Source organism: Emydura macquarii, unplaced genomic scaffold (genome assembly GCF_026122565.2).
Source record: "Emydura macquarii macquarii isolate MOO-44397 ecotype Brisbane River unplaced genomic scaffold, CSIRO-AGI_Emac_v2 contig_212, whole genome shotgun sequence".
Lineage (NCBI taxonomy): Eukaryota > Metazoa > Chordata > Testudines > Chelidae > Emydura > Emydura macquarii.
In genome coordinates this window covers 5006520-5033089 of record NW_027130349.1, presented here as the reverse complement: position 1 = coordinate 5033089, position 26570 = coordinate 5006520, and the positions used below count along the sequence as shown (strand labels likewise).

At 40.3% G+C, this 26570-nt stretch overlaps 1 protein-coding gene and 1 long non-coding RNA gene across 2 annotated transcripts in view; one reads left to right on the top strand and one right to left on the bottom strand.

Annotated features, from left to right (window-relative positions):
• CABLES1 (Cdk5 and Abl enzyme substrate 1) overlaps positions 1 to 24390 on the top strand; it is a 95201-nt gene extending 70811 nt beyond the window's left edge. The window contains exons 5-10 of the mRNA XM_067546693.1: positions 4885 to 4987; positions 6510 to 6666; positions 7844 to 7947; positions 17497 to 17603; positions 18702 to 18909; positions 21208 to 24390. Of these exons, the coding sequence (XP_067402794.1) occupies positions 4885 to 4987; positions 6510 to 6666; positions 7844 to 7947; positions 17497 to 17603; positions 18702 to 18909; positions 21208 to 21348 (820 nt within the window). The 3' untranslated portion in view covers positions 21349 to 24390. The remainder of the gene's footprint in view (positions 1 to 4884; positions 4988 to 6509; positions 6667 to 7843; positions 7948 to 17496; positions 17604 to 18701; positions 18910 to 21207) is intronic.
• LOC137152161 (uncharacterized) overlaps positions 16617 to 26570 on the bottom strand; it is a 32199-nt gene continuing 22245 nt past the window's right edge. Inside the window, exon 2 of the long non-coding RNA XR_010919458.1 lies at positions 16617 to 16866. This is a non-coding gene — a long non-coding RNA (uncharacterized lncRNA). The remainder of the gene's footprint in view (positions 16867 to 26570) is intronic.

Sequence of the window (26570 nt, the reverse complement as noted above, 5' to 3'; positions counted from 1 at the left end):
ATGTGTGGCATCTCATCCTTGCCAAAACTGTAATTATCCTTATCCCTGCAACAGACTCAATAAAATGGGAGTTCTTTATTGTGAAGGATGAGAACCGTATTTTACTTTGGATTCCCATGAATTTGATCTGCTGTTGTTTTCAGGCTAGTCTTAATTAATCTGTAATGGTCTGGGATCATCGAGTATATTTACTCCTAACCATATTCCCCAAAGAGTTTACATTTCCAAATAAAATTCACTTATCAGACACCTGTTGTTGTAAGTAGACTTTTTTTCTTTTTAGGTTTCTGGAAGTCAAGTTAATATTTAATTGACTTTTAAATAATTCACAGAAATGTTCAGCTAGTGTTGTCATTTAAAGAACAAGTGCGCAGCAGGAATCTTGCAGGGGTTTTATAGATCACATCCAGGCATCCATTTTAGAATCAGTCAAGAAATGCTTCATTACAGAAGCCAATAATGTGTGATTCATAGACTGCTAATCCATGCCTAAAATGCATGGGTCGAGAGTTCCTGCTCTGATTTTGGTTTATTCTGATTGTTTATTTTTCCTTATATAGGGCAGAAATAATCAAACCCGGTCATGATCCCATGGCAAAATTATTATAGGATAATGAGTTACATGGTGCTGTTCCAACAAAAATGCTGTAGCATTGCAGTAAAATGTAGAGAGGGGAAATAGCACATTTTTTGCTACTTTTACTGTTGCTCCCAAATAACCAGAATGTTGAACTCTGAACCCTGTCAAAACTTCAGATTTAATGTTTATGTACAGAAGGTCAATAGAAAATGTGTGGCCGGGTGGGTGCTGATACAAAGTGTACAAATAAAATATTTAGGGACTGATTCTCCTGTAACTGTAATGTAAATCTGGGGTACCTCCATGGAAGTCAGTGGAGTTAAAAACCAATGTATGAAGAGAATCAGGACCTAAGTGCATTATTATCCACTAAGGTAATGTAAGAGATCCTCCTAACTATGGCATGAAAGGTATTAAATAAGACTTTCATTTTAACAACATCCTTGTTCCCTGTCCCTTTAACTGAAGAGAGAAGAAAACCCCGTCTTTGACAGTCTCTTGGATGGTATGGATGATGGTAATAACTGTCCTTTGGGGGAAAAGAGAAGAAGTTAGTTGAAATGACTAGAGCTGCTGTTAAAGTCTGGTCCAGTTTCTAAGAAGACTCAAAACGGTAGAGAAAAGAACTGCAAAGATAAAAAATGCACCGTCTGGTGTTGACTTTCTCTTGGAATCTCACTGCTGAAACAAACACAGGCACAGCACACAGTCTATCAGCCATTTTGAGACCTGGCAAACTTGTACCATTATCAGGCTGTTTAAGACATTGCTTTTAATTGCAACTCTGATCACAGGCTTATGGCAGATACAAAATATACAGTCCTAGCTGGCTAAGCCAGACTCTCATTATAGAACAGAAGGCAAAAGGAAGAGGGATAGGAAAGAGAAGAAAAAAGATGGGAAAGGAAAAGGGCTCATAATGGCGCAGGAGGACAAAGACTCACATCCCAGATGGTGTTAGGGATCTAGCCAGAGCCTATGGAAGTTGCAATGTCATCTGGGTCCCTTTCTGCCCAATCAGGTCAGGATTTCTCTCAGGTTCAGGCAATGAAGGCCAAATGGTATCATGGTAAATCCCAGGGTCACAGGAAATATGGGGGCAGGAGAGTGGCAGCAATGATGGTAATAAAGGTCACTCCTTTCTGTTCTCTGACCTTTCAGACAGCCAACATTGAGGTAGCCAGCTTTCCCCTACACCCCATCCTCTAGTCTCTTTTTGAGGACGTCAAAAGGGAGTAATGGGTGGAATTAGCTCATCCTTATTATTTTGTCTACCAATTCGGCCTAATTTCTGACACACCAGTTTTTGGTTCATTGATATCTGGTCCCATACTTTTCTTGTTTACTGGTATAATCCTAACACAGTCCTTGAATTATGTCAGTAGCCTTATTGTTTGTACTAATTCCGTCTGTCTTCCTGTTGCACCTTTTCCCCAGCCACATTTATTGTGATAGGATATTGTGACACTTTATACATTTTTATCCACTTTTGCACAATTTGGCTCACAAGTGGGGTAGGCCTACCAGGGCCCAGTCATTACAACAGTGCTACCACAATATAAGTAATAATAAAAACACAGAGTTCGGCGCCTTAGAAATAATGTAGATAAAATCCTCGGGGGGGGGCCAAACTGTGGCAGTTAGCCACCGAGCAAAGTAAAGGGACATTCCATGGGGAGCTTGGCGAGAAATAGTGCCTGAATGGTTACAGTCCCTTTGTGGTGCACAGGGGTACTGCAGAGACTGCTCCTAAAGAACGATGGTGTGACTGGCCCACTCAGCAAGCTGTATAGGAAGAAACTGCTGTATTCCAGCGCCTCCTCTGCCTGCAGTGAGGCTCATTTAATCCCCAGGGGTGTAACGGTCTCCGTGCACTCCTCAATGCAGGGATTGCAACTGTGACAGGCTGCTTGTTGAGCTACAGTGGGGAGAGGCTTCTTGCACACTTCCCTAGCTCTCTGCATCCCAGTAGAATGAGCTTTTGCAGTCTGCCCCCTGCATTAATAATTCCTGAAAAAAGTAAATATGGAATGACTTTGCCTTGGCTCTAAAAGGTTGGTTTGTTTGTTTGTTTTAAGTTTGTCTGGGTCAGCAGGGAGCCTAAAGCTAACCCATGTCGGTCCTTGGGGCCTCCTCTGCCATAGTGAAAAAATTCCCATTCGTCCCTGCCCATGCACCTGTAGGCTTGGATTGTTTTAGGTCTTGGTAATGGGCAAAAGAACAACAGGAGAGTGTGGCAGCCTGAGAGAACATGCTGCGAGTAAGCACTGTTCTCCACAGCCCTTTGTCACATGGAAGAAGGGTGTGCCTGCCCTAAAGTGGTGTCTTCATTGATATGTAAAGGAAGAACACATCCAGTATTTACCAGTCTTTTCCAGAAAAAGGAGTTCTTTATAGCGTCCAGGCAACAGATTCCAAACGAAACAATATTTTACCACTATGTTTTACAAATCGAGCAGGCAGATATTACCTACAAGTATAGGTCTTTGGGAAAGGAGGGGAAGACTGAAAAGTGTTACTACGTGGCACTTGCAGAACATTACTTAATTTCGAGTGTGATGAGAATAAATGCACTGTAGCAGCAGAGCTCCAGGGATGTACGTTCATTTAAATAAAGTAAAAGTGACAGAGAAGATTGAGGCATTAAACTTCAGCTAATGTTTAGGAAACATTGTAGTTTATACTCTTACTCGTCAGCTGCCCCTGATCTCATCAACAAAAGAATCAGTTCATCTTAAATCTTCAGAGGCCACACTTCTGAAACAGAGCTGTGCTGATTCTTTAAAGTATGCCAGCTTGCTCCCATCTGAATGTTAGAAAAAGATACCTAATTTTGGTTTTCCCTTTGATTGCATTAAATAAAAGCTGTTCCTTGGTTTTTTGTGTTGTAGTCATAATGGAATCATCTCCTCTATTGTCTCCATAATCTTTTTAGGAAGGAGACTAGAGTACTTTCGTATTATTTCAAAGAATTCCTTGAGCATCTTGGGAATTTTCTTAACATATATTAATTTCAAATGTATTTGTTTAAAATAAAGTTTTTAAGTTGGGGAATTAGTGCAGTAGAGTCTTAAATATCATAAAAATGATACCACATACCACTTTTTCCTTTTAATAAAAAGTGTTCCTTTAAGCCTCGTTTTCCCAAACACACAGAGTTTAATCTGGTGCTTCTGCTAGAAGGTTATTTTTATATAAATGTTCTGATCACTTAGCAAAATATCAGGTAACAAAATGAGAATGTACTAAGTTAAATTCACTTAAATATTTAGATTTTTATAATGGATTAAATACCCAGTTCAAAGTCTTCTTTATTATAGAAACACCTTATCCAAAAGGTGGACACATTTTACTGTTCATGACTTATGGAGAGCTTTCCCTCTCTATCCCCTTTCCCCCCCGTTTAGATGGAGGATAAAATGAATGACAGTTTGCATTGTGGACAGAAGGAAGCAAGACAGAGTAAACTCCTTGAAGATTCAACCTTACAGAATATGAAACATCACAGACTAAGGCCCCAGTCGTGTAATCCCAAATCCAGTGAAGATCCCTCACAGTGTGTCTCAACTTTAACAGCGCTATGTAGACTTTCCAGTTGCTTTGGCCCTAAAGTCCTGACCCAGCAAAGGACTTAAGCACATGCTTAACTTGAGTAGTCTCACTGAAACCAGTTTGATTAAGCATGTGCTTAAAGTGCTTTACTGAACGGAGACCTATAGTACCCTTCCTGAATAGAGATACTTAAGCATGTGCCTAACTTTAAGCACATTTTAAAGTTCCATTGTAGTTAATGGGATTTAAGCATGTGTTTTAAAGCTAAGCACATGCTCAAGAGAGGAGAACTTAAATATGTGCTGACGTGTTTTCATGAATTGGGGCCTAAGTGGGGATCAGTTGGGCAAATCCCAGAAGATAAATTTCCTGTAGTTTACAGAGAAACAGTCTTTGTGGATCTCCTTATACTACTCTTTATCCTCTTACTTTTCTTTGGGTTATAAGACAGATGTGTTATAATTACCAGTTCTAGTAGGGTGTGACTTTCTTTGATTCACTCGGAGTTGGTTTTGTTTCTTTTCTGTATAGGTAAAACAAACTATAAAGTTTTATATAATTTATAGCTATGAAGTATTTTCAGTAGCACAGTATTGTACGTAGGAAAAGTTGTCTGATGTGAACTTTCAGTATTGTATGATTTATTAATTTTATTATCTTACTTCATTTGTCTTTGGGGAAGGGTGGCAATAGACAGTGTTTCTGCTCCCATTTTAGGAAAAGAGTCTTTATTACTGGCTTCTGTTTTCCAGGGATATGAAATTAGAAGGAGGACGCCAGTGTCATTCTGCTGGAGGCGTGTATTTAAAAGAGATAATTGGTCTTGAAGGTGTGGAACTAGGGGCTGATGGGAAGGTAAGAATGTTAGCTTATTAGATCAAATTTTATGATCAAATAGTAAAATAACCAAAGCCAACTGCAAGTTACATGTTGCACTGTAATCTCTATAATGCAAGAGAATAGTCTACAATGCAGCACATACTGAGTTATAATAAAACAAATGAAAAAAACAAAGCATGCAAGCTGTCTGCGCAAACCAACTAGTTTTTTCCCTGAAGAAATCATCCTCTGATCATAATTAGGGCTACAAATTATAAGCAAATCCAAAAGCAATGCTCTGTCCTCGACATATCGTTTCATACTGTATTGATTGGTGTTAGAAAATCATGTTAGGTGGTATTACAAGCAAGCAGAATTACAGCTTCCTTCTTAATTTTAGTGAATCATTATATAAAATATAGCAGTAAGATTACTTTTGTGCTGTGTGAATACCTCACAAATCCACAAATATTTGCTTGAATAAAAAAAATAATTCTGAAATTTTGGGGAACAATTAATTTTTAAACATAATAGATGACTGAAATGCAAATATTTGAAAACCTAATTCAACTAGTGGTACTCATTCAACCAGTAATAGAAACAATACCTTGCTATTTATTTAGTATTTGTATTGTGATAAGCCTTAGAGGCCCCAGCCTCATTGTGCTAGGTATTCACACAAGAGATGGTCCCTGCCCCAGAGATCTTACAGTCTGGGACCCATATGCCTAATCAAAACTAAACACGACTCACATTTTGAATTTGATATTCACACACTGAACTGCTTATCAACAATCGGCAGATGAAAAATTTGTTGAAATTATTCCATGATTAATTTTCAATAACAGATACATTTAAGAAAATAGTACCTGCTTTGTACTAAATGCATAAGTAAAAAAGAAAAGTAAATTAATCAAATAAACTATTCATTGCAAATCCTTCATTCATCTTTATTCCACGTTGATAGGCATCAGATTGCATGCTGTGTAGCAGTGGCATAGTCTAATATTTCCCATGCCACAGGAGCTAAGATGTTAATAGAAAAAAGTAGCTTCAGAAACATTTAATCCTGTTACTGCTATTGAAGCAAGTTCATGCTGGTGCCAGCTGTGCTGGAGAACCTGTGTACATGAATGCTGTTTCAGTAAAGAAATTGTGGAAATCTGCTACAACTTTCCTAGGAAGAAAAAATGCAGGTGAGGCCTGATCCAAAACCTACTGCAGTCACTAGGAATCTTTCAGATGACTTCAGTGGACTTTGAATTAGGCCCTTGATTAGGATTTGGTAAACATAGCATATCTGGTTTTGTTTTGTTTTTTTACAAAGAGCATAACATGTATGCAAAAGCTTTTCTGCATGGATGAACTGATGAACTGATCACACTGAAAGGAACACAAGTGGTTTGTATTAATCTGTGAAATAAAAAATTGAATTTGATGGTAGATGCCAGCCACACCGCATGACGTCCCCAATTTCAAATCCAGTAACACCAATTGGATCCTGTTAAGGCTGAGTTGTGTGAGTAACTGCGTGCCTATTCTTGCTCTTTCTGTCTAGACTGTTTCTTACACACAGTTTCTATTTCCAACCAATGCCTTGGGAACACGGAGAAACACAATAGACTCCACCTCCTCCTTCTCCCAATTTCGCAATGCAAGCCATCGTAGCCTTTCCTTGGCGAGAGCTAACAGCACCCAAGGGAGCATTGACACAGGTAACTTTGTAGGAGTTACTTATTTTAATATCCCTCCTCATACTTGCTATAGGAAGTTCTTCACAATGTTGTTTGCTGGAGGAAATTTTTTTACTTTAGTTTTTTTTTTTTTTTTTTAAATGAAGCAAAGTTCAGTCTCCAAACAAGGTAATAGGTGGTGTAGATTATGGAGAAACCTTTTTCTAAATATCCCATACTTTGCTTAGCCAAGCTGTCTTAAAGTTCATAGAATCTTAAATGAACAATATTACTGTGGCATGTTGCCCGTTACCATCTTCCCAACCACTTCTCTCACTTACGGTGGCTTTTTTTTTTTTTTTTTGCCCATCATACATAGGGCCAGCCTTGTGTTTCTCTAAATTACTGAAACAGATGTTGGTATTAAAGTCATAGATGTAAAAATCTTACTTGTGACTTTTGCATTATGGATAATGAAGGTTGCATTTTCAATTTCAGAACAAATAAGGCTATGTCACCTTATTCTCCCATTCCCCAAAAAGTAGTCGCTAAAGCACTATAAGTTAAGAATATCTTTACATTTTACTTAAAGCAACTGAAAATGTTTGTATAAATAGGAGAAAAATCAAGGCAGCTGCTTTACCATATTCACTTGCTGATTAAAAAATTGGAAACATTTTCCCATGTCCTTGTTCAGATTTTGCCACTTGTACCTTTCATCTAAATATGGTAGGGTGTGTTAGACTGTAATGTAAATAACAGCATTTAGATGGCAAACTTGTGATCCGTGATTACACTGTACCAATTCACAAAGAGCTGTGAATTCAGAGGTTGGAGAATTACAGGTTATATTCATACACTGTAGGTTCAACATCTTTTTGCAAATTATATGGTCATTGAAGCTTGGGGACTTTACATGGACAACATCTTTAATGTATCAAAGGGTTTGTTACACACTTCTGTTGAAGGGACACTTCTGTGTATTTAAAAGGAATGGCAAATAAGAGAGTTTATGATTTTCAAAGGCCTAAGAGAAGTGTGCACCAAGCTACCATTGAATTTCAACAGGATTTTGTTGCCTCTGTCTCCCTTCAGAAGTCCCAGATAGAGGTAATTTTGTCCATTGACTGTAAACTTGCTTGATGTGTATGTTAAGTCTAAGACATTTCTTGATGCAGTTAATTGTTCAATCACTTTTTTTTTTATATGATCTTCATAGGCAGTGACCTGGGAGACTATGTTGACTATGACCCAAATCTTTTAGATGATCCTCAATGGCCATGTGGCAAGCACAAACGGGTTTTAATATTCCCTTCATATATGGTGAGTAACGCTTGATAACAGGGTAGTATAGATACATTTTGATCATAGTGCTTAGGACTTTGAAATCTCATTTGGTCCTGCTTGAAATCATCACACACAGTTTATACCTCCTAACAGCAGCAATTTGGAATCCGTTGTTCTAAATGACAAGTTACATGTAAAAGTAGGTCAGTGTGGGTGTTCTAAAAGTAAAAGCTTTTATTACTGCTTAATTTCACAGACATTTTAGATTAAAGTCTTGTTGGTTAATAATGCATTTATTCTATTCCCTCTTTCAGTGAGTGTTACTTTTATTTCCTCGCCTTGGCACTTATTTCTCAGATAAATGTGGTATCTTTGCCCTTAGTTTTACATGAAGCTGCACACACAGCACTGTATTTTGATGTCTGTCATCACCTAGGACAGAACTCTGGTTTCCAGTAAGTTCTTTACTTTCTCTGAAGGTTTTACATAGGCTGCTCTCTGTTTTGACGTGGTTGCCATATATTTTTCATGATGTCCAAAGCTGTAACAATTCAGGCTCATAATTCTGCCCATCTCAATATTTTATGTGAGAAGAGAGATGGCTCTGCAGCCTTCTCTTTGTTTTTAAAAAGCATCAAGTTTGTTATCTTTCCTAGACTTTGATGCACATCTTTTGGTGGGGGGTGCAGGCGGTCTTGCAAGATGCAGTACATAAGTGTCTGTGCATGCACAGTACATCCAAAGAAGGTGAGAAAATGGGGGCAGGAAGAATCCCTCACTCATGAAAAGGCAAGTTTACCTTTATAACCGTGTATATGGATAGATCTGCATTGCTTGAAATCTCAGAAAAATTGGTCCGTAACAGAAAGCAATTCATTCAAGTATTCACTTAGCTCAAAACAGGTCTTGTTGATACTAATACAAGAGCAACTAAGCGTGTCCTGCATAAAGTTCCTCTCTTCCCTATCAGTCTTTATTTGATGAACAGGATACAAGGGTTCTCTTTCCACCCATTTCTTCAAACTAACATAATTTGTGCTCCAATAAGAAGCAGAGTCTGCTCCTCACTGCCAGAAGTTTTCTAGCTATTACATAGAATAGTCTGATTTAATTCTGCTGCTCCTTTTGTGGTGACACATCTGTCCATTGAAAGGACAAATGTAGAATCTCCACTGCTTTACGTCCAGCTGATTTCACTCTAGGAGCTTTAGAGATATTTTGGGTTGCATCTCATGGCTAGTAAAATCTAGTGGGAAAATACTGGATTTGTTCTGAGATTGTTAATGTTCCCTTGACCTCCTGCAGGAAAACCAGCTTCTTTCAAGAGAAAGATCATTAAACCATTGCTCAAGAAATCTTCCATTGAGACAGACTTGCCAATCATTGCTTTGTCTCTAACCTTCCCCACATGGATAAGGATACCGGGAAGTATGCAGTGGGACAGCTTTTGTTCCACCTAGAATCCTCTAATTTCTTTTTCCTTAGTCCCTTTTCAGTCTGGCTTTGACACGGGTATGGCAGGGATACTGCTCCTTTGTGGATGATTTTTGTCTAGCAATGGATAGAGGTCAGATGTTGATGCTGATTCTTTCAGACTTGTAATCAATCTTCAGTTGTGCTGACCACAAGATTTTGCTCCCCACCTGTGGCTCTTTGTTGGGATAGATGGAATTGGTTGGGGTTTTTTACTTTTTTAGAGGGCTTACAGATTTTAAGGCCAGGAGGGACCATTAGATCATCTCATCTGACCTCCTGAATATCATAGGCCATAGAATTTAATTCCATTATCCTTGCATTTAATCCAATAATTTGTGGTTGACTAACGCATCTCTTCCAGAAAAGTATCCAATTTTGGTTTGAAAACATAAGCGATGGAGAATCCTTGACTTCCCTTGGAAGTTTATTCCAATGATTAACCATCCTCATTGTTTAAAACTTAGGCTTTGTTTCTAATTGAATTCTTCTGGCTTTAACTTTTAGCCATTGCTTCTTGTTATTCTTTTCTCTACTAGATGAAAGAGGGCTTTAGTGCCTGGTATTTTCTCCTGATGAAGGCGCCAAAGTAAATATACCATAATCAAGTCACCTGTCAGTCTTCTTTTTGATAAACTAAACAGCAAAAGAGTAATGCTGGGCAATTGTTCACCTTCAGAGTCCTGCAAGTATTCTGTCACTTGCTGCTCAACCTTTGAGAGGCCATGGGGTGAAACAAGGAGACAATCTGGCTGTAAGACAGCCTGTAGCTGATATACAGCTCTCAGGGCTGGTCTACACTACACAGTTAGGCTGACATAAGGCAGCTTACATTGACTGAATTATGTCAGTGTTTACACTATAGCCTTCCCCCCACTGATGTAAGTGCCCTACTACACTGACGCAATAATTCCACCTCCATGAGAGGCGTAAAGCTTATGTTGGTGTAGTTAGAGCGACGCAGAGTCTGTGTAGACACTGCCTCCCTTACATCGGCTGTTGGCTGTCTTGATGCTTTCATGGCAGGAGCCATCAAATTGATAAGAATACCAGGTAGCTAGACTCAGCTGGCCCCCACTCCCCTGGAGAGCTGGGCAGCTGGACCCCGCTCTCCCCAGCCGGGGCAAGAAGCCCGGACAGCTCCCCTTTATTCCCCCACCTTCTCCCTGTCTGGAGCAGGGTAGCTTTGTCAATTTCACAATTCAGTGAGCCATGAAATTGACAAGGCTGCCCTGTTCCTGGTGGGGCGGGGGCAGGAGGGAGAAGCCAAGGCAGCAGTACCCTGCTCCCGGGAGCAAGAAGTCCCAGGTGGCTTCCTATGGGAAGTGGGAGGGGAGAAACCCCAGTGGCTTTCTCCACTCCCTGCAGGGAATGGGGAGCGGAGTGACAGGGGTTAGGGGGAGAGCAGCCCTAGTCCACCAGGAGCCTGTGGGGCAGCCAGGCTCCTGGCAGGGATCTGCCAGCAGAGCTGAGGGACCAAGTTCTCAGCTCCCCATCCTGCCCCTCTTAGGTGGGTGGAAGCACTCCTGGTGAGGATGTCCACACTACCTTCCTTGGGTCGGTGGTGCTCATGAACCAGCGCAGTAATTAATGCAGTGGCTGTTAGTCGACCGAACACACGTTTCTAGTGTAGACATACCCTCTGTCTCGTCAAGAAAACAAGAATGACCAGTGTCTTACCTCTCAGTGCCTGGCAGAGTTATAGACTTAGATGAGGGCCTAGCTGTAGCTCATTCTAGACAAGAAAGAGGTGATGCCGGGTGAAGCATGTCGAATTATTTTGGAGGGGATTCACCTAATTAATGTCCAGAAGATTGACAATTTAAGGATGCTTTTGAATTCTCTGCTAGTACGGGTACCCCAAAGTGCCTTTATAGACGTATCTGTATCTGGTGATGATTGTCTAATGATGACCTTGCCACAATTATCTGTGCTTTTGTGAATGTGAAGTCAATAAACAGGATTACTACAGTGCTCTTTATGTGACGCTAGCACTGAAGATTGTTTAGGAACTGCAGTAGCACAGACTTCAGCTGCTTGCGTGGCAGTGAGAGTTGAAGAAACCATATCACACCAATTCTGCGAAGACTGCATTGGCTCTCTGCCTGCAGCCAGGCTTGGTTTGGGACATACCTAAGAGACTGACATGGCCTCTGAGTACACCACCAGAGCAACTGGAGCACTCAAGAAGAAATCCTACCTTTAAAAGGTCAGGCAACCAGGGGGTTTTCAGGGGAAAGCCTCCCCTCCCTGCCACACACACACTCAAAGGCCTGTGTGAGAGACAGGGCTGGTGGTGAAAGCTTCTCATGCCTAGTGGTGTGGTAAGAAAGAAAAGAAGTGGGTAACTTAACCTAAATTAAACTCTATATTTCCCCAATGAGACATGGGTAAACTCAAGTTTACTCAGGTTTACCCTTACCTATACTACTTCCTATGCCCTATAGCCTTTCTCCCCCTCCCCTCCTAGCAGCAAATCAAAAGACAGCTAGAAAAAGAGTAGAGATGGGCTGACTACCCATTTGCTTGATGGCAAGGAGGAGTGATCAGCACAGAGGGACAGCTCTTCAGGGACGGCAGCTTGTTCACCACCAAACGAGTTCAAAGCAAAAAAGACACGTCACCCAGCTCACTCTTTGGGATCTGCTCTTCACAGATGATGCTGCATTCATCTCTAACTCACCTGATGAATTGCAGATCATTATGAATAAGTTCGCTGATGCATGTATCAAGTTCAGCATGGTAATCAGTATCAAGAAACCAGTTGTGTCACAGGGCACCAACATCCCACCTAAAATCTAAGTTGGATCACTCCTGCTATCTTGGCTCAACTTTAACTAGCTCACTTAACCTTGATAGAGAATTTGATGTGAGAATCAGCAAAGCCTCCATTACCTTTGGCGAATTTACCTCACGAGTCTGGAACAACAAGCTGCTAACCCTGAACACATAGGTGTACGTTTATCAGGCTTGTGTCCTCAGTACTCTCCTTTACGGCTGTGAAAGCTGGGTCATGTGTTCCAGGCCTGCCGCTCGCACATCGGGCTCTTCTCCCACACTGACTGACTTCGTCAGGTTTCCTTTAGTCTGTCAGGATGTTGGATGGCCAGACACGCACACTCTCTCCTTCCCCATGCACCTTAGGTAGCTGCTGTTTTCTGCAAACAGCCTGTGCTGCCCCAGCTCCTGCTGGCACTACCCCGTGTTGATCATAAAAAGCCCAGGGGTCCTACCTTTAGCTGAGGCTGGGAGGTTTCCAAACATCTAAAAGGAATACTAGAATAACTTGAGGAGAAACAGCATTGACCATTACTCACCTTGACCCTGGAGGATTATTTTTTATGTAAGTGATGTAAATTGGTATAACTGCTCTTAAGGTAGTTTTAATACCCATTTACAGAGATTTCCAGAGTGTTGCAAGCTGACGGATGCTGGCATTTTACTAGGTAGAATACCAGGCAAAATATTTTCTGATATCCTGTTATATGGACCTATAGTATTGGAATCACTTTGACATTCAGATTATGCCATCCTGTAAGCACAGCTTAGACTTAAATGCCCGTAGGACTGGGGTCCTAAGTACCTCTGTAACTTTACTCACGTGAGCAGTCCCACATAAATCAACGGGACGACTCATATGAGTAAAATTAGGCATTCCAAAACCATGCCCAAAACTCTTGTTTTTTGTTACATGCTATTTTATGATGTCTTAATAGGATAGCTCTGCTTTGGAACAAAACAAACAGAATTTGATAGTATCTGTGAAAAGCATTCTGCCTGCATTAGGAAGGTGCTGCTCTAATAAATATGAATTTCATCTTTTTTATTATCTTCCTCTTTGTTCTGGATTTGCAGAACACTGGCTGCACCCTAGAGAGTGAGTGAGTGGCTTCTAAAGATGCCAGTGTGATTCCAGAGATATTGATTTCTCTTAGAATAGAATAAAACTGGTGCAACTCGATTGACTTCATTGGAGTTACTTCTGATTTACTTTGGCATGAGTGGAAGCAGACTTGGGCTCCATTCGATAATTTGATAGTATAATTGTTTCAAGTTAAAATGTCAGAGGAAGAAAGTGTCTACAAATCACCATATGCTACAGTTAAAGCAGATTGCAACTGGAGTTGTGAGAGGTAAACATGTAATTTTCTGAACGTGCATAGCCATTTTAGTATTAACAGACCACTGGAAAGCAACCACAGCAGTTGTAGACCTACTGTTTACAGATTCCAATATGTTTGCAGTCCTGAATGGCATACATCTTTAATTATTGCTTTCACAAGTGCAGAAGTCGGAGGAGCTGAAAGCGAGTCTTGTGTCAGCAGTGGACATTTTGTTCAGTATGTGTTGAGCTCTGGTTTATAATTAAAGTTTTATTAGTTAGCAGGCATTTATCGTTAAAGTTTGGCAGCTTCAAGCTTGTAGAATTTTCCCCCTTTATGGATGTGAAGATCAATTAATAGGGGGAGGGAGAGACAGAATGTGACGGGATGATCTGAACAAAGTGGAATTTTACACAAATAGGGCCACATCCTCAGCGGTTTCACTAATTTCAGAATATAATTATAGGCCTGTACATTGTTCTTATAATTCTAGTTTTCTTATTTAAACCATATGGGCCATAGTCCTTACTTGAGTAAAACATAGAAGTCAAGGGGAAGTAGAGGCAAAAAGGCATCCTTTAAAAGTGAAAGTTGAAACCTATTTAGGAAAATAGAAACATCAGAAGCAGGAAGCCAGCTCAGCAACCAGTAGGGCCACTGGACGATCGAGATGCTAAAGGAGCATTCAAGGAAGATAAGGCCATTGCAGAGAAACTAAATGAATTCTTTGCATCGGTCTTCATGGCTGAGGATGTGAGAGAGATTTCCAAACCTGAGCCATTCTTTTTAGGTGACAAATCTGAGGAACTGTCCCAGATTGAGGTGTCAGAGGAAGTTTTGGAACAAATTGATAAATTAACCAGTAATAAGTCCCAGGACCAGATGGTATTCACCCAAGAGTTCTGAAGGAATTTAAATGTGAAATTGCAGAGCTAACAACTGTGGTATGTAACCTATCATTTAAATTAGCTTCTGCACCAGATGGGAGGATAGCTGATGTGATACCAGTTTTTTAAAAAAAGGCTCCAGAGGCGCTCACGGCAATTACTAGACAGTAAATCTAACTTCAGTACCAGGCAAATTGGTTAAAATGATAGTAAAGAACAGAATTATCAGACACACAAATGAACATGATTGTTGTAGAAGAGTCAACATGGTTTTGAAATGGGAAATCATGCCTTACCAATCTACTAGAATTCTTTGAGGGGGTCAGCAAGCTCATGGATAAGGGGATCCAGTGGATATAGTGTACTTAGATTTATCAGAAAGCCTTTGATGAGGTCCCTTACCAAAGGCTGTTAAGCAAAGTAAGATGTCATGGGATAAAAAGGAATATCCTCTCCTGGATCAGGAACTGGTTAAAAGATATGCAACAAAGGGTAGGAATAAATGGTCAGTTTTTGGAAAGGAGAGAGGTAAATAGTGATGGCCCCCAGCGACCTGTACTGGGACTAATACTGTTCAACATATTAATAAATGATCTAGGAAAAAGGGTAAACAATGAGGTGGCAAAATTTGCAGATGATACAAACTATTCAAGATAAGTCCAAAAGCAGACTGCGAAGAGTTACAAAGAGATCTTGCAAAACTGGGTGACTGGGCAACAAAATGGTAATGAAATTCAATATTGATTAATTCAGAATAGTGCACACTGAAAAACATAATCCATAATCCCAACTATACATATAAAATGATGAGGTCTAAATTAGCTGTTACCACTCAAGAAAGAGATCTTGCAGGCATTGTGGATGATTCTCTGAAAACACCCACTCAGTGTGCAGTGGCAGTCAAAAAAGCTTAACAATGTTGTGAATTATTAGGAAAGGGATAGATAATAAAACAGAAAATATCATAGTACCTCTTTATAAATCCATGCTACACCCGCATCCTGAATACTACATGCAGATCAGATAGCCCCATCTCAAAAAATATATATTGGAATTGGAAAAGGTACAGAAAAAGGCAATAAAAATTATTAGGGGTATGGAACAGTTTCCATATGAGGAGAGATTAATAAGACTGGGACTTTTCAGCTTGGAAAAGAGAAAACTAAGGGGGGGATATGATAGAGGTCTATAAAATCATGACTGGTATAGAGAAAGGAAATAAGGAAGTGTTATTTACTCCTCATAACACAAGAATTAGGGCTTACCAAATGTATTAATAGGCAGCAGGTTTAAAACAATCAAAATGAAGTATTTCTTCACACAACGCACAGTCAACCTGTGGAACTCTTTGCCAGAGGATGTTGTGAAGGCCAAGACTAGAGCAGGGTTCAAAAAAGAACTAGATAAGTTCATGGAGGATAGGTTCATCAATGGCTATTAATCAGGATGGGCAGGGATGCAAAACCATGCTCTGAAGTGACCCTAGCCTGTTTGCTGGGAGTGGGGACTGGGTGATAGGATGGATTACTCAATGGTTATCTGTTCTGTTCATTCCCTCTGAAGCACCTGGCTTTGGCCACTGTCGTAAGACAGGATACTGGGCTAGATGGACCATTGGTCTGATCCAGTATGGCCATTCTTATGATTAGAAATGAAAGGAGAATTACGTTTTTCCCCCATACCACTTGTTGGTTAGTTATCTGAAGATACCTCAAATGTATGTAGCCCACTCCTCTTCAGCTGGTTTTGGCTCCCATAAGGATTGAATACTGCTAGGCTTAACTTTTTAAATAATCCTCATGGGCTGTAACAACCAAAACAGGTTTATCAATTGTGCCTGCCAGTTTGGCGTACCAGTTGCTTTTCCCCCCTAGCATTGTCTGGAGAGGAAGCCAAAGATTAATCCATGTTATAACAAAACAGGAATTAGAAAAGAGACGTCATCATTGGCTTTATTGGGAGGTAGACAGGATATGCTACATGGAATAATACATAAGTGATAGACCCACATGCCTTGGCAGGGTAATCAGGCAGGAGGCCAAGTACCTGTAGCACCCAAGAAGTATAGTTTTCTCACAACAGATGCATGCCCTGCATTGTATATTTTGTGCTTTTATAAATTTCTGTACTTGACTTTGAGAGGAAATAATAGGACTAGCAGATCAGGACCAGACATTTGTTGCTCCATAATTGCATCAGTTAGAGTTTCTCTCAGTTGTGTCCGTTATTCAAGTGAAAACAGTTTTAAAAAAATCAAGAAATCTCATCCTTTTCCAACATAAAATGTTTGTGCATTATTGATCTGGCCATTTTTGGCCAACAAAGTAGTGACAGAGGAATTTAGGAAGATCTTAAAGACAGGAGAGAAATGCAAGAGAGGCAGTTTTCTAGATAGCAGATAACACTCTGGCATCCTTCTCAATAGTCAAGAGTTCTTTTCTTCACATAGGGAGAATCTTTCACTGCCTGGGCTCTAGGTTACAGTGCAACTCCTTTAATGACAAAAAGGAGAGGGGATCTCACCAGACTGAAGAAGCTGTCACAAAGATGTTCTTAAAATTATGCAGACTGACTAAACATTTCTTTTACCTTCTTATTAACACTCTAAGCTAAGTCATGCAACCTCATCTTATAGCACATTGAATTCCCTTGTCATTTAGGCTCGTGAACATGTATATTTAAAGAAAGGTGCAAATTCTGAAAAGGCAAAATAGTTAAGCTTGAAGGAAAATCAGCAGTATGCTTCAGAACTGAATAGAGCCATGCACACAAAACTTAAGTTCATTAAATCAGTTACTGTAATGACTTATGTCTTGGTTTTTGTCTTAACAATAATACTTATTACCTGGGCTCCATCCACCCACGTATTTGGAACTCATTTTCAACATGTCATTTGAAAAAGTATCTTAACATGTATCTGATCATTATAGTGATTTGTGGTTATTTGCGCTGAGCAGTCATTATTCTAGCTTTCAGTTCACTTGTTCTTACAGATCAACCACAAACTCTGTTTTGCTAATTGACTTATTTCCCCATAACTGACATGCAAATCACCATTTAGTTTTTTGAAGCAATCTGTTAGAAACTATGATAATTAATCTGTTTCTACTGATCTGTTACAGACTACAGTAATTGAGTATGTGAAGCCATCCGATCTCAAGAAGGATATGAATGAGACCTTCAAGGAGAAGTTCCCCCACATCAGGTTAACCCTCAGTAAAATAAGAAGGTACGATGCACAATGACGTGTTTTAAGCCTGTCACTGCATGCAACTATGCTCACATTTTAGTGGACGTGTTGTTGCTATGGTTACATTACATTATATTACAATAATTGATTTTCAGAAACAATGACCTTCAAAGGCACACAATAAACCCAGGTGCTTGCTTTGACTAGTGAGCTGAGTAAATAAGATAGGGAAGTCTGAGAGTCTGTTTGTAGGTATAGAAGTCTTGCCAGTTAAGTGAAAAAAATCCCTAAAGGGATGGTGGATCTGAGCTGGACATCCACTATATTATGAGGGCCATGACAGTGACAGAAAATCTCAGAACTAATGGTACTAAAAGCTTAATCAGACTTTGAGGAAGGGCGATATTAGACTCTGTGTGTACCCAAATAATGTGGCTAAAAGGTAGGATTGGATTAGGAAACACTGAGATAACAAACTGCGATAGATACGACCCAACACTTACTTTATAGATAGGGTTTCCCTTCTATTCAGTGTTGCAGTGAAGATGTAATACTGAATTTCTAGTTATCCCATCATTCTTAAACACCGCAGACTGGAATTATGACTTCACTATTATATGAGCTGCCGTTTAAGAGGGAAACACTTTCCCTTGAACCTTCAAATTATTATTATTCTCAAGTCCCCATAGCGTACTTATGCTTTACAGAAGTAACTAAAGAGGCAGTACCAGAGTAGCTTGAAGAAATTACCATTTAAATTTGACAAGCTACAAAACGGGTCAAACAGAAAAGGGGGAAGAGGAGAGGAAAGGGCAATGATTACAATAAGTAGATCGCAGCTACTCAGTCGGGCATATGTACCTTAATGGTTCTGCTAAATCATGTTTAGTGAAGGCTTTCAACTTGCGTCTCATAGCTGAAAAGCCAGAAATGAATATTTATTGAGGGACTTGAATTATATTCAAATAGAATGCAGAAAGATACGAGCCATGTAACTTGCATTTTCCCCGCACCCAACCATTTGTTTGTGCATGAAAGTCCCTTATCGGAAAGTTGTTTTAAAAGAAAGTGTCTCTTGGCTTTAATCTGTGAATTCTGGGTCAGCTCACACAGCATGTCTGTGTTCTCTTTCCTCAGCCTGAAGCGAGAGATGCGCAAACTAGCTCAAGAAGAGTGTGGCTTTGAGGAACCCACTGTGGCCATGGCCTTTGTCTACTTTGAGAAGCTAGCTCTCAAAGGGAAGCTAAACAAACAGAACAGAAAGCTTTGTGCTGGAGCGTGTGTCCTACTAGCAGCCAAAATTGGCAGTGACCTCAGAAAACATGAAGTTAAGCATCTTATAGACGTAAGTATCCTTAGGCCACTAACATTTTCCACAACAGAAGTTCTCAAACTGTGGTTCTCAAAGCTGGATAATAACACGATCTTGGCTGTCCTCATGACTTCCAGCTGCTAAATGAGATTCAAAGACGACAACAACTAAATATATACTTAACGTACATTGTGCGTGTGCAGGCACGCACAATTTTGATAGGTGTACCAGGGAAATTACTTGATCACAAGTGGAAGGAGAAATGGTCAGTGCAATTACAACTGGCTGGGAAGGTTAATTGATGCGTCTAAGTGGCTAGGAGGTCTCCATGAGACACTAAGAACATATGGTGTACATGATAAAGAAGTTTGAGAATCCCCCTATCCTATAGCTCTGATTTCATTCTGCAGATTAAGTTTTCAGAGGTCAGGTGATAGAATACTATTGCCATCAAAGCACTTCATGTGTGACTTACCTTCTCCATAGTAAAGTATTCAATCTTCTGACCCTTTCCATAACTTACGTTTTCATTAGATCAGAGAGGGAAGAAAATGTTCTAAGTCTCTGACCCAGTTGCAACTACTTAAATACTGAGCTTGTATAACTTTACAGAAGAGCTGAACTAGAAGTTGAGCCTCCAGCCAAACACATGGTGCAAGGTACAAGAGAATTGGGAGGAAGGATGGGGCAGCCATAGATGGCTTAAAGCCACCTTTTATGCCAGCCTGATTGGGAACATTGAGCTGGTTTGATAGTCAACTTAAGTTAGAACAGCCTCAGGGCAGCTGAAGATCTGGTCCTGGGACTGCTACCCCTCTGACGCTTTGACTGAGTAGATATTGAGCTTCCCTTCTGACGTGGTTGTTCAATCTACCATCAAAGAGTCTAAGTGGTACCACAAACTCAGCAAAAGGTGAAATGGGCGGGTCAGAAGGGAGGAAAAAGAGCAAACCCCAAAACAACCGATTACATTCCACTGGGGTATAAGTCCAAACAGAAACAGCAGAACAGACAAATTACAGCAGAAAGCCACCTATGAAATCAGGATCTTCTCCCTTTGGGGGTGGTGCAGCTTCTATTCTTCACTGTTCAATTATTGTTGCAGATGTTATCTTTTGCCTCTGAGATATGAAGAGGCTCAAAGAGATCTAATATTAACGTGGGAACAATTTTTTAAGAATTCCCTTTTCTCCCCACAGTAGCATAGTCCAACATACCTTCTCAGCTTGCAACAAAAAACCCACTCAGGTGCGGGCCCATCTTGTGAATAGGTGTAATTAATAACTCATGTGACAGATGGGGTTATTGTGTTAGGAAAGTCACCAACATTTGTGTCAATTTCTTGCAAGAGAGAGCAGTTGAGCCTTTTCTCCAGGACAGCTCTCATTTGATAGTTGTTCATGGCTCAATGGTCTCTGCAAGAAAATCAGATTTTGTTTTGCTGCAAAAGAAAGAAATGGAATGAATGAAATGACAGAAAATGCCACATGTGCACCATCTATGGTTTATTAAAAATACACATGTTCAGATAAGTTTTGTAAAGTGAACAAACTGCCCTTCTGGTGAGAAATTAGTCTGGTTTGTTGGTCCTGGTAGTTGGTTATCTACTGACCAATTTGGGACTTAATAAATAAGGCCGCTGGACATGTACAGATCATGAGCTGGCACGTGGCATGCTCAGCTTGGCATAGTAGGAACAAAGGTTTTCAGTAGACAGTGTTGTCAGAAGAGAAGAAAATATATTTTGTTCCAATTTGAGAAAGGGGGTCAGATTGCACCTATTCGGCACAGGTCCAAAATACAGATGGTGCAGAGCCACATTGCCTCAGAGAGAGATCTGCGAGCCTTGTGCACTCCCAACGGGAGCCAGTGGCTCCACTCCACTCCTCTGAAGGCCATAGTGTGCTCTTCCACTCATGGCCAGCCAGCTCTTTCAACCAGTACAGAGAATATAAGAGGCCTTTCCCCCCCCTTCTTCTCCACCCTTTTTGGGATGACTTGTGCCTGCTTGAGCACTACCAGGGGAGCAGTCCCTGCACTCGAGAGCATAGGGACTTCAGTTACAGATGGGCTCTGCACTGCTGGCACAGCTTCTTGCATCTTCCCATGGTGCAGAGGCCAACTCCCATCTGTTTCATAGCTAGCAAGATTCAGTACCAGGTACACAGTTCTCTCGCTGTCCCCAAAACTAGACTTCATGAATAGGCAATAAGCGAGTGAGAGCAGAATGTTTACTGGTAAATATTTTGAGTGCTGTCATCTGTAAGAAGATACAAGAAACTGGTATCCTAATGCACTAAGACTTTGTTTTTTAACTTGGCTGTGTTACAGAAACTGGAAGAGAAGTTCCGACTGAACAGGCGAGAGCTGATAGCCTTCGAATTTCCAGTGTTAGTGGCCTTGGAATTTGCTCTCCATCTGCCTGAACATGAAGTGATGCCACATTATAGACGTTTGATCCAGAACTCTTAGCACAGGCTGCCCTTCCAGGAAGGGGGCTTAAGACTGTTTCAATTCAGCTCTGTCGAGCTGCAGTTACTACTGGAAATGCAAAAATAGGACTCAATACCAAACTTCTCTCTCTCTCTCCAAACACACAATTTTTCCAGCAACATATCAGGAACACTGACTCTCCGACTAGATGCAGTCAAGTACAGTTAACTACTCAGAGCAGGTGAAGAATGAGATGCATGTTGGTGAATAATTAATAACTGATGCCAGAGCTCTTACCCTGTGGACCAAGGGAGTAAAATTAATTACCCACTTCAGTCATGCAAGAACAAAAATTAAACGGCAGCCTCCATTCCCACCTATCATACAATCGCCTGTACACTTTGCAAGCAAGTCAAGTGCATTCTTGTAGTGCTCTGCTGCAGCCATGCTTTGACTTTCAAAAATGTCTTATTAACATTGTGGAAAAGCTTTTAAAAAGATATCTTCACTGTGTCAAAAAAGAGCGTGCCAATTTATTTTTGTATCTGCTATTGGAAGTGCACTTTTTCCTGGAGGGTGCCTGTGTGTGTGACCTTGATTTGGTTCTGCTCCACGTGGCTAGTTTGGCTAGTTGAGAGGATATCATTTACTGATGTTGAAGACCAAGGTGACTTTCTGTGTTTACTTCTTGAAAACATAACTACTGGAAAAGTAGTAAATGGGATCATTTTTGGACACTTGTTTTTTATCCCTGATTTTTCACCATCTTTTACCTTTCTGAAGATTACACAATTACTACAAGAGATGAATCAGCAGCTGACCATGTTTTCAGTCTTGTATGTGATAAAGATGAAAGCATTTAGTTCACAATTTATGTGTAATGGTTTGTAAATGTCCTGTGTTAAGCCACATGCATATTTTTAACCTTCGCACTTTTCCCACAGTGGAGATGGTTAGATTTGCACTTTGTAGTGTTGTATTTCTGTGCTCTATGTTAGAGTGTATAAGCAGCACATTTTATCGTGCTATATCTTAAACAGTATTTTATAAAATCAAGAGTAGGATTGAGCAGTATAATTGGTGTCTTAAGGCATTGACAAGGGAGACGCCTCATGTTGGTAAATTTTAGTTTTTAAATATGATTGACTGTGCGAAATTTAATCAATGGCCATCTAAATTGTTACATACGGCCGAGTACCTTTATAGACATTTCAGTACTGGAGTTTTAACAGTTTGTTTTCTGCAATTTATATGGGTCTGGCTGTCCAACTAGAAAAGCTGGACAGAATCACTCTGGCTCTCCAGCATTATATATGCTATGCTCACATGCTGAAGGACATGTATTGGAGAGTAAAGAATGAAATTATTTTTATACATCTATATATCACAGATGTCCAACATTCTGCAGTGCTGATCCACCTGATCCTCAGCTTGCCGGAAACAAACTCCAATAAAATCAAATACTTAACCTCTGTGATGTACAAAAATTAATCTGAAAACAGATCTCAGCTAGGAAACTCCAACTGCAATCTCATCTCTGTATGCTTGAGTTTGTTTATGGATATGGAATTGGCACAGGAGCAGAGTATAGGAATGGGGAGAAGGAGTGGAACAGACAAAGATATAAATATACGAATCTTTTTTCACTTTTATTTAAAGCTATTTGTTATTTTCCTCAGTGATACCAGGAATCACCTCAGTCAAAGTTCCTAACAGGAATGTCAATCCACTCTATTTGCAGCCCTGCCCCTTTAATCCTAGCCTGGCAACAAGAAAACATGCATGAAAGATTGCTTTGCAGAGTTTGGAAAGATTGTGTAAAAAGAGTTGGGATGAATGGGAATTTTATTTAGCATTATTTGCTCCTTCTCCATTTTAGAAGAGTTAATTAGCAGTATCTTAAAGCTACAATTAAACCTCTCTCTATATATAGTATATAAAAACAAAGTTGTCAAATTCCAACCTGATTTTTCTTTTTTTTTTTGGGTGGGGGGGAGGAGGGGAGAAGATGGAGGGAGAGAGAATGAAATGGTGTCTCTAAGATGTGCTCCAGCATTGCTCATTCACTGGAAAGACATGACACTAGGTTCTCCCATCTGACATGCTACTGTTCCTTGATTTTGCCAGTCTTCTCCATTCTTGTAAGGAGGCAAAGAACTGAAGAATGCAAAAGGCCTGTGCAGCATTTATTTTGTAATTATTACATTTCAATACTCTGCCTGCTTCGTCATGTAGCAGAAGGACAGTCACATGCACAGGCTCACAAACCAAAACACAGCTGGCAGGCCTAAAATTAGTCCTTCCAGCCTTGTCAGTGTCCCTTTAATTTAAATTATGAATGTACTTCAAGCTTTTTCATTGATGAGTTTTTTGTGTTTTTAATAATGGGACTGTCTAAAAATATAAGGAAGTCTTACATGTGTATAAAGACTTCATTTGCCTTGAGTTTGATTTTTATATTGCTTTATAGTTTGGCAGGGAAAAAGGGTATTGTAGTTGCAAAATACCAGCTAAAGGATGACAACAGTCATTAGAGATGTTATTAAATCATGCTCTCATGCCGGTTGTCTTCTCTGATGCTACCCAGTCCCGATCTACAGTTTACATAGGTTTCTGGGATGAAATCTGATTGCTGGAGATTTCTGCTTTTATCTGGAATAATGTTCAGGTACTATTTGAACATTGAATAAATACTTAAAAGATAAATGTTGCACTGTTCACTTAGAAACATATAAAGCCATATTGACACTAAATATCGAAGCATAAAGCTTGGTCAGTATAGTGATGGTTACGCCAAAGGATAATATTTCCCCTTTCTCTCCCCATGCCTGTGAAACCACAAGCTGAAGTGATAAAGGAAATCTGTACCAAACAAAAAATGCTGAGTGTTTGCCTTTGTCTTGTATGGAAATGATTTACAAAATTTGAGTTTTGACTTAAAGTAGGTTGGGAAATAATTCATTCTATATAATTCATAATATTTTGAGATTATGTACCATACACTCTACCATACACAGGTTTAAAACTTTAAAAAAGCAGATATGTTGCCCCTGTAAAAGCAAGTAAAACTCTTCAGTGCTATCCCCCTTGTGTTGTAGAGGGTTTTTTGTCGTCGGCGTTGTCTTCCTCTGGGACATAGAAAGCTGCTGACTACTGTTGCCATTTCTGGCTTTATTTATGATTTATACAAACTGTCAATTTTCTGTTCTTCTGTAACTTGCAAAAAAAAAAAAAAAACCAGCAGTCACAACAAAACCTTCAACCCCAAACCTGTCGTCATTGACGTAGGAGCATGAACTTACATAAGTCCTAATGCTAAGCTTCTTCCAGACAGGTGGACTTCTCTACCCTTTGACTTCAGAGGGGCTCCAGGCAGGCACAATGGTCTGCTTTCATGTAACATGTAGTGGGACTGTGGCCTCAATGGCATTCAGGCCATCCTTAGCTCCAGGAGCATGCACAGGAATTTAAATTTGACCCCTTTTGGAGATGCCTCCAAGAAGAGCTCTTTTCTTTCCCCTCCCCTCCCACCCCCCGGGAGGATCAAACTCTTCCCGCCCTGTGGCCCCCAACAATTATAGCCCCTGCTTCCCCATTGTGCATGCCTCTACTTCGTTCTTACATTTTTATTTCAATGGAAGGAGTTTGCGTGAAGAAAATCCAGTGTGCTTTCTTCAGTTTACAAAAATACAGAAGTATGCACACTCTAAACCTTTGCAAAAGGAACTTTTTACTGTAATAACCTACTGAGAGGGAGGCTAACTGATTTGTGAATAATGGAGATCATTAGTAAATGGCTGGATGACAGAGCTACGCTACTGAAGAGCAAATACTGGGTTTTCAACAAGTGATGGTAATGCAAGACTAAAGGGAAATACTACACCAGGGGTAGGCAATTATTTTTTGTCAAGGTCCTGATTTCTTGATCAAGGTCCAGACTCCAGAGAAAAATATTATAATTGTTATTTTTATTAAGTAAATAAAAAGATTTCAGGGTCTGTTCAAAAGTATCTGGAGGTCTGGATTTGGCCCACGGTCTGCCTGTACTATACTATGAAAAATTGCCAAGTGTTAGTAGAGCAGAGAAGAAAAACTCCCAGGAGGTAGCAGTGAGAAAGAATCCTTCTGAAAGTAACAAGCTGTCACTATTTGTGAAGTATGAGTTGTTGAAAAGGAGTCTGAGGTGATTTAAATGGCTTTGATTGCTGTCAGTGCCTACACCTGAAGCTACAAGGGACTGGTTCTAGTTCAGCTGGCAGGTAAAAATGGATGGCTCAGTTACAAAACAAATCTCTCTTAGGCCATATCTACTCTATGATCTAAGGGTCTGACTCTGGAAGGTTTTCTCCACTGCAGCCCCTCGGCTTCAGCCATCATCTTAGTCACGAATGACTCCACAACCCTCTGGTTTAGCAGTCCAGTGTAGTTTATTTACAGTGCGCAGTCCCACCACCTTCTTACAACATACAGTTTGGCTAGCTGCCTTAGGAGCTTCGGCAGGCAGGCAGAGCCTCTGCTCCCCTGGTTTCTCCTTCCCTCTACTTCCCTCAGCTGGGCTTGGATATAGCCCTTGGCTAATTAGGCAGACAGCTATTTCCCTTTCACCAATCAGGTGTAGGTGTTCCTCGCCCACTCCAATTTACCTCACTCAATTGCGGCTGGCGTGTCAGGGCTAGCTAAGGGGTTACTGCCCAGCACTCTGTCACAGATTCCCAGCTCACGCAAACATACTTGCACTAGCTCTCATCTGAACTAGCACGCTAGTAGTAGTATAGCTACAGGAGCAAGAACCTTTCACAGTGAGGCAAGGAACTTGGTCCATTTAGCAGATCTAAGAGAAGGTTAAGGGGTGACTTGATCACAGTCTCTAAGTACCTGCATGAGGAACAGGTATTTCATAATATGCCAAGATATAACAAGATGTAATTGTTGTCTAGATTCACCTTCTAAATTCAGGTTAGATGTAGATTGCAAATTGTGAGAGTAATTGACCACTTGGACCCATTTACCAATAGTTATAAATTTCACAACCAAGACTGGATGTTTTTCTAAAAGATATTCTCTAGTCTAGTTCAAACAAGAATTAATTCAGGGAAGTTCTATGTCCTGCGTTATACAAGAAAGCTGAGCAGTTGATCACAGTCATACCTTCGGGCCTATAAGCATCAATGTGAGGCCTGGTCTACATCGAGGCATTTAGGAAAATGAAGACAAATTAACTCACGGTGTGAAGTTAAAGTGCATTAAATGCTCTCATTCAG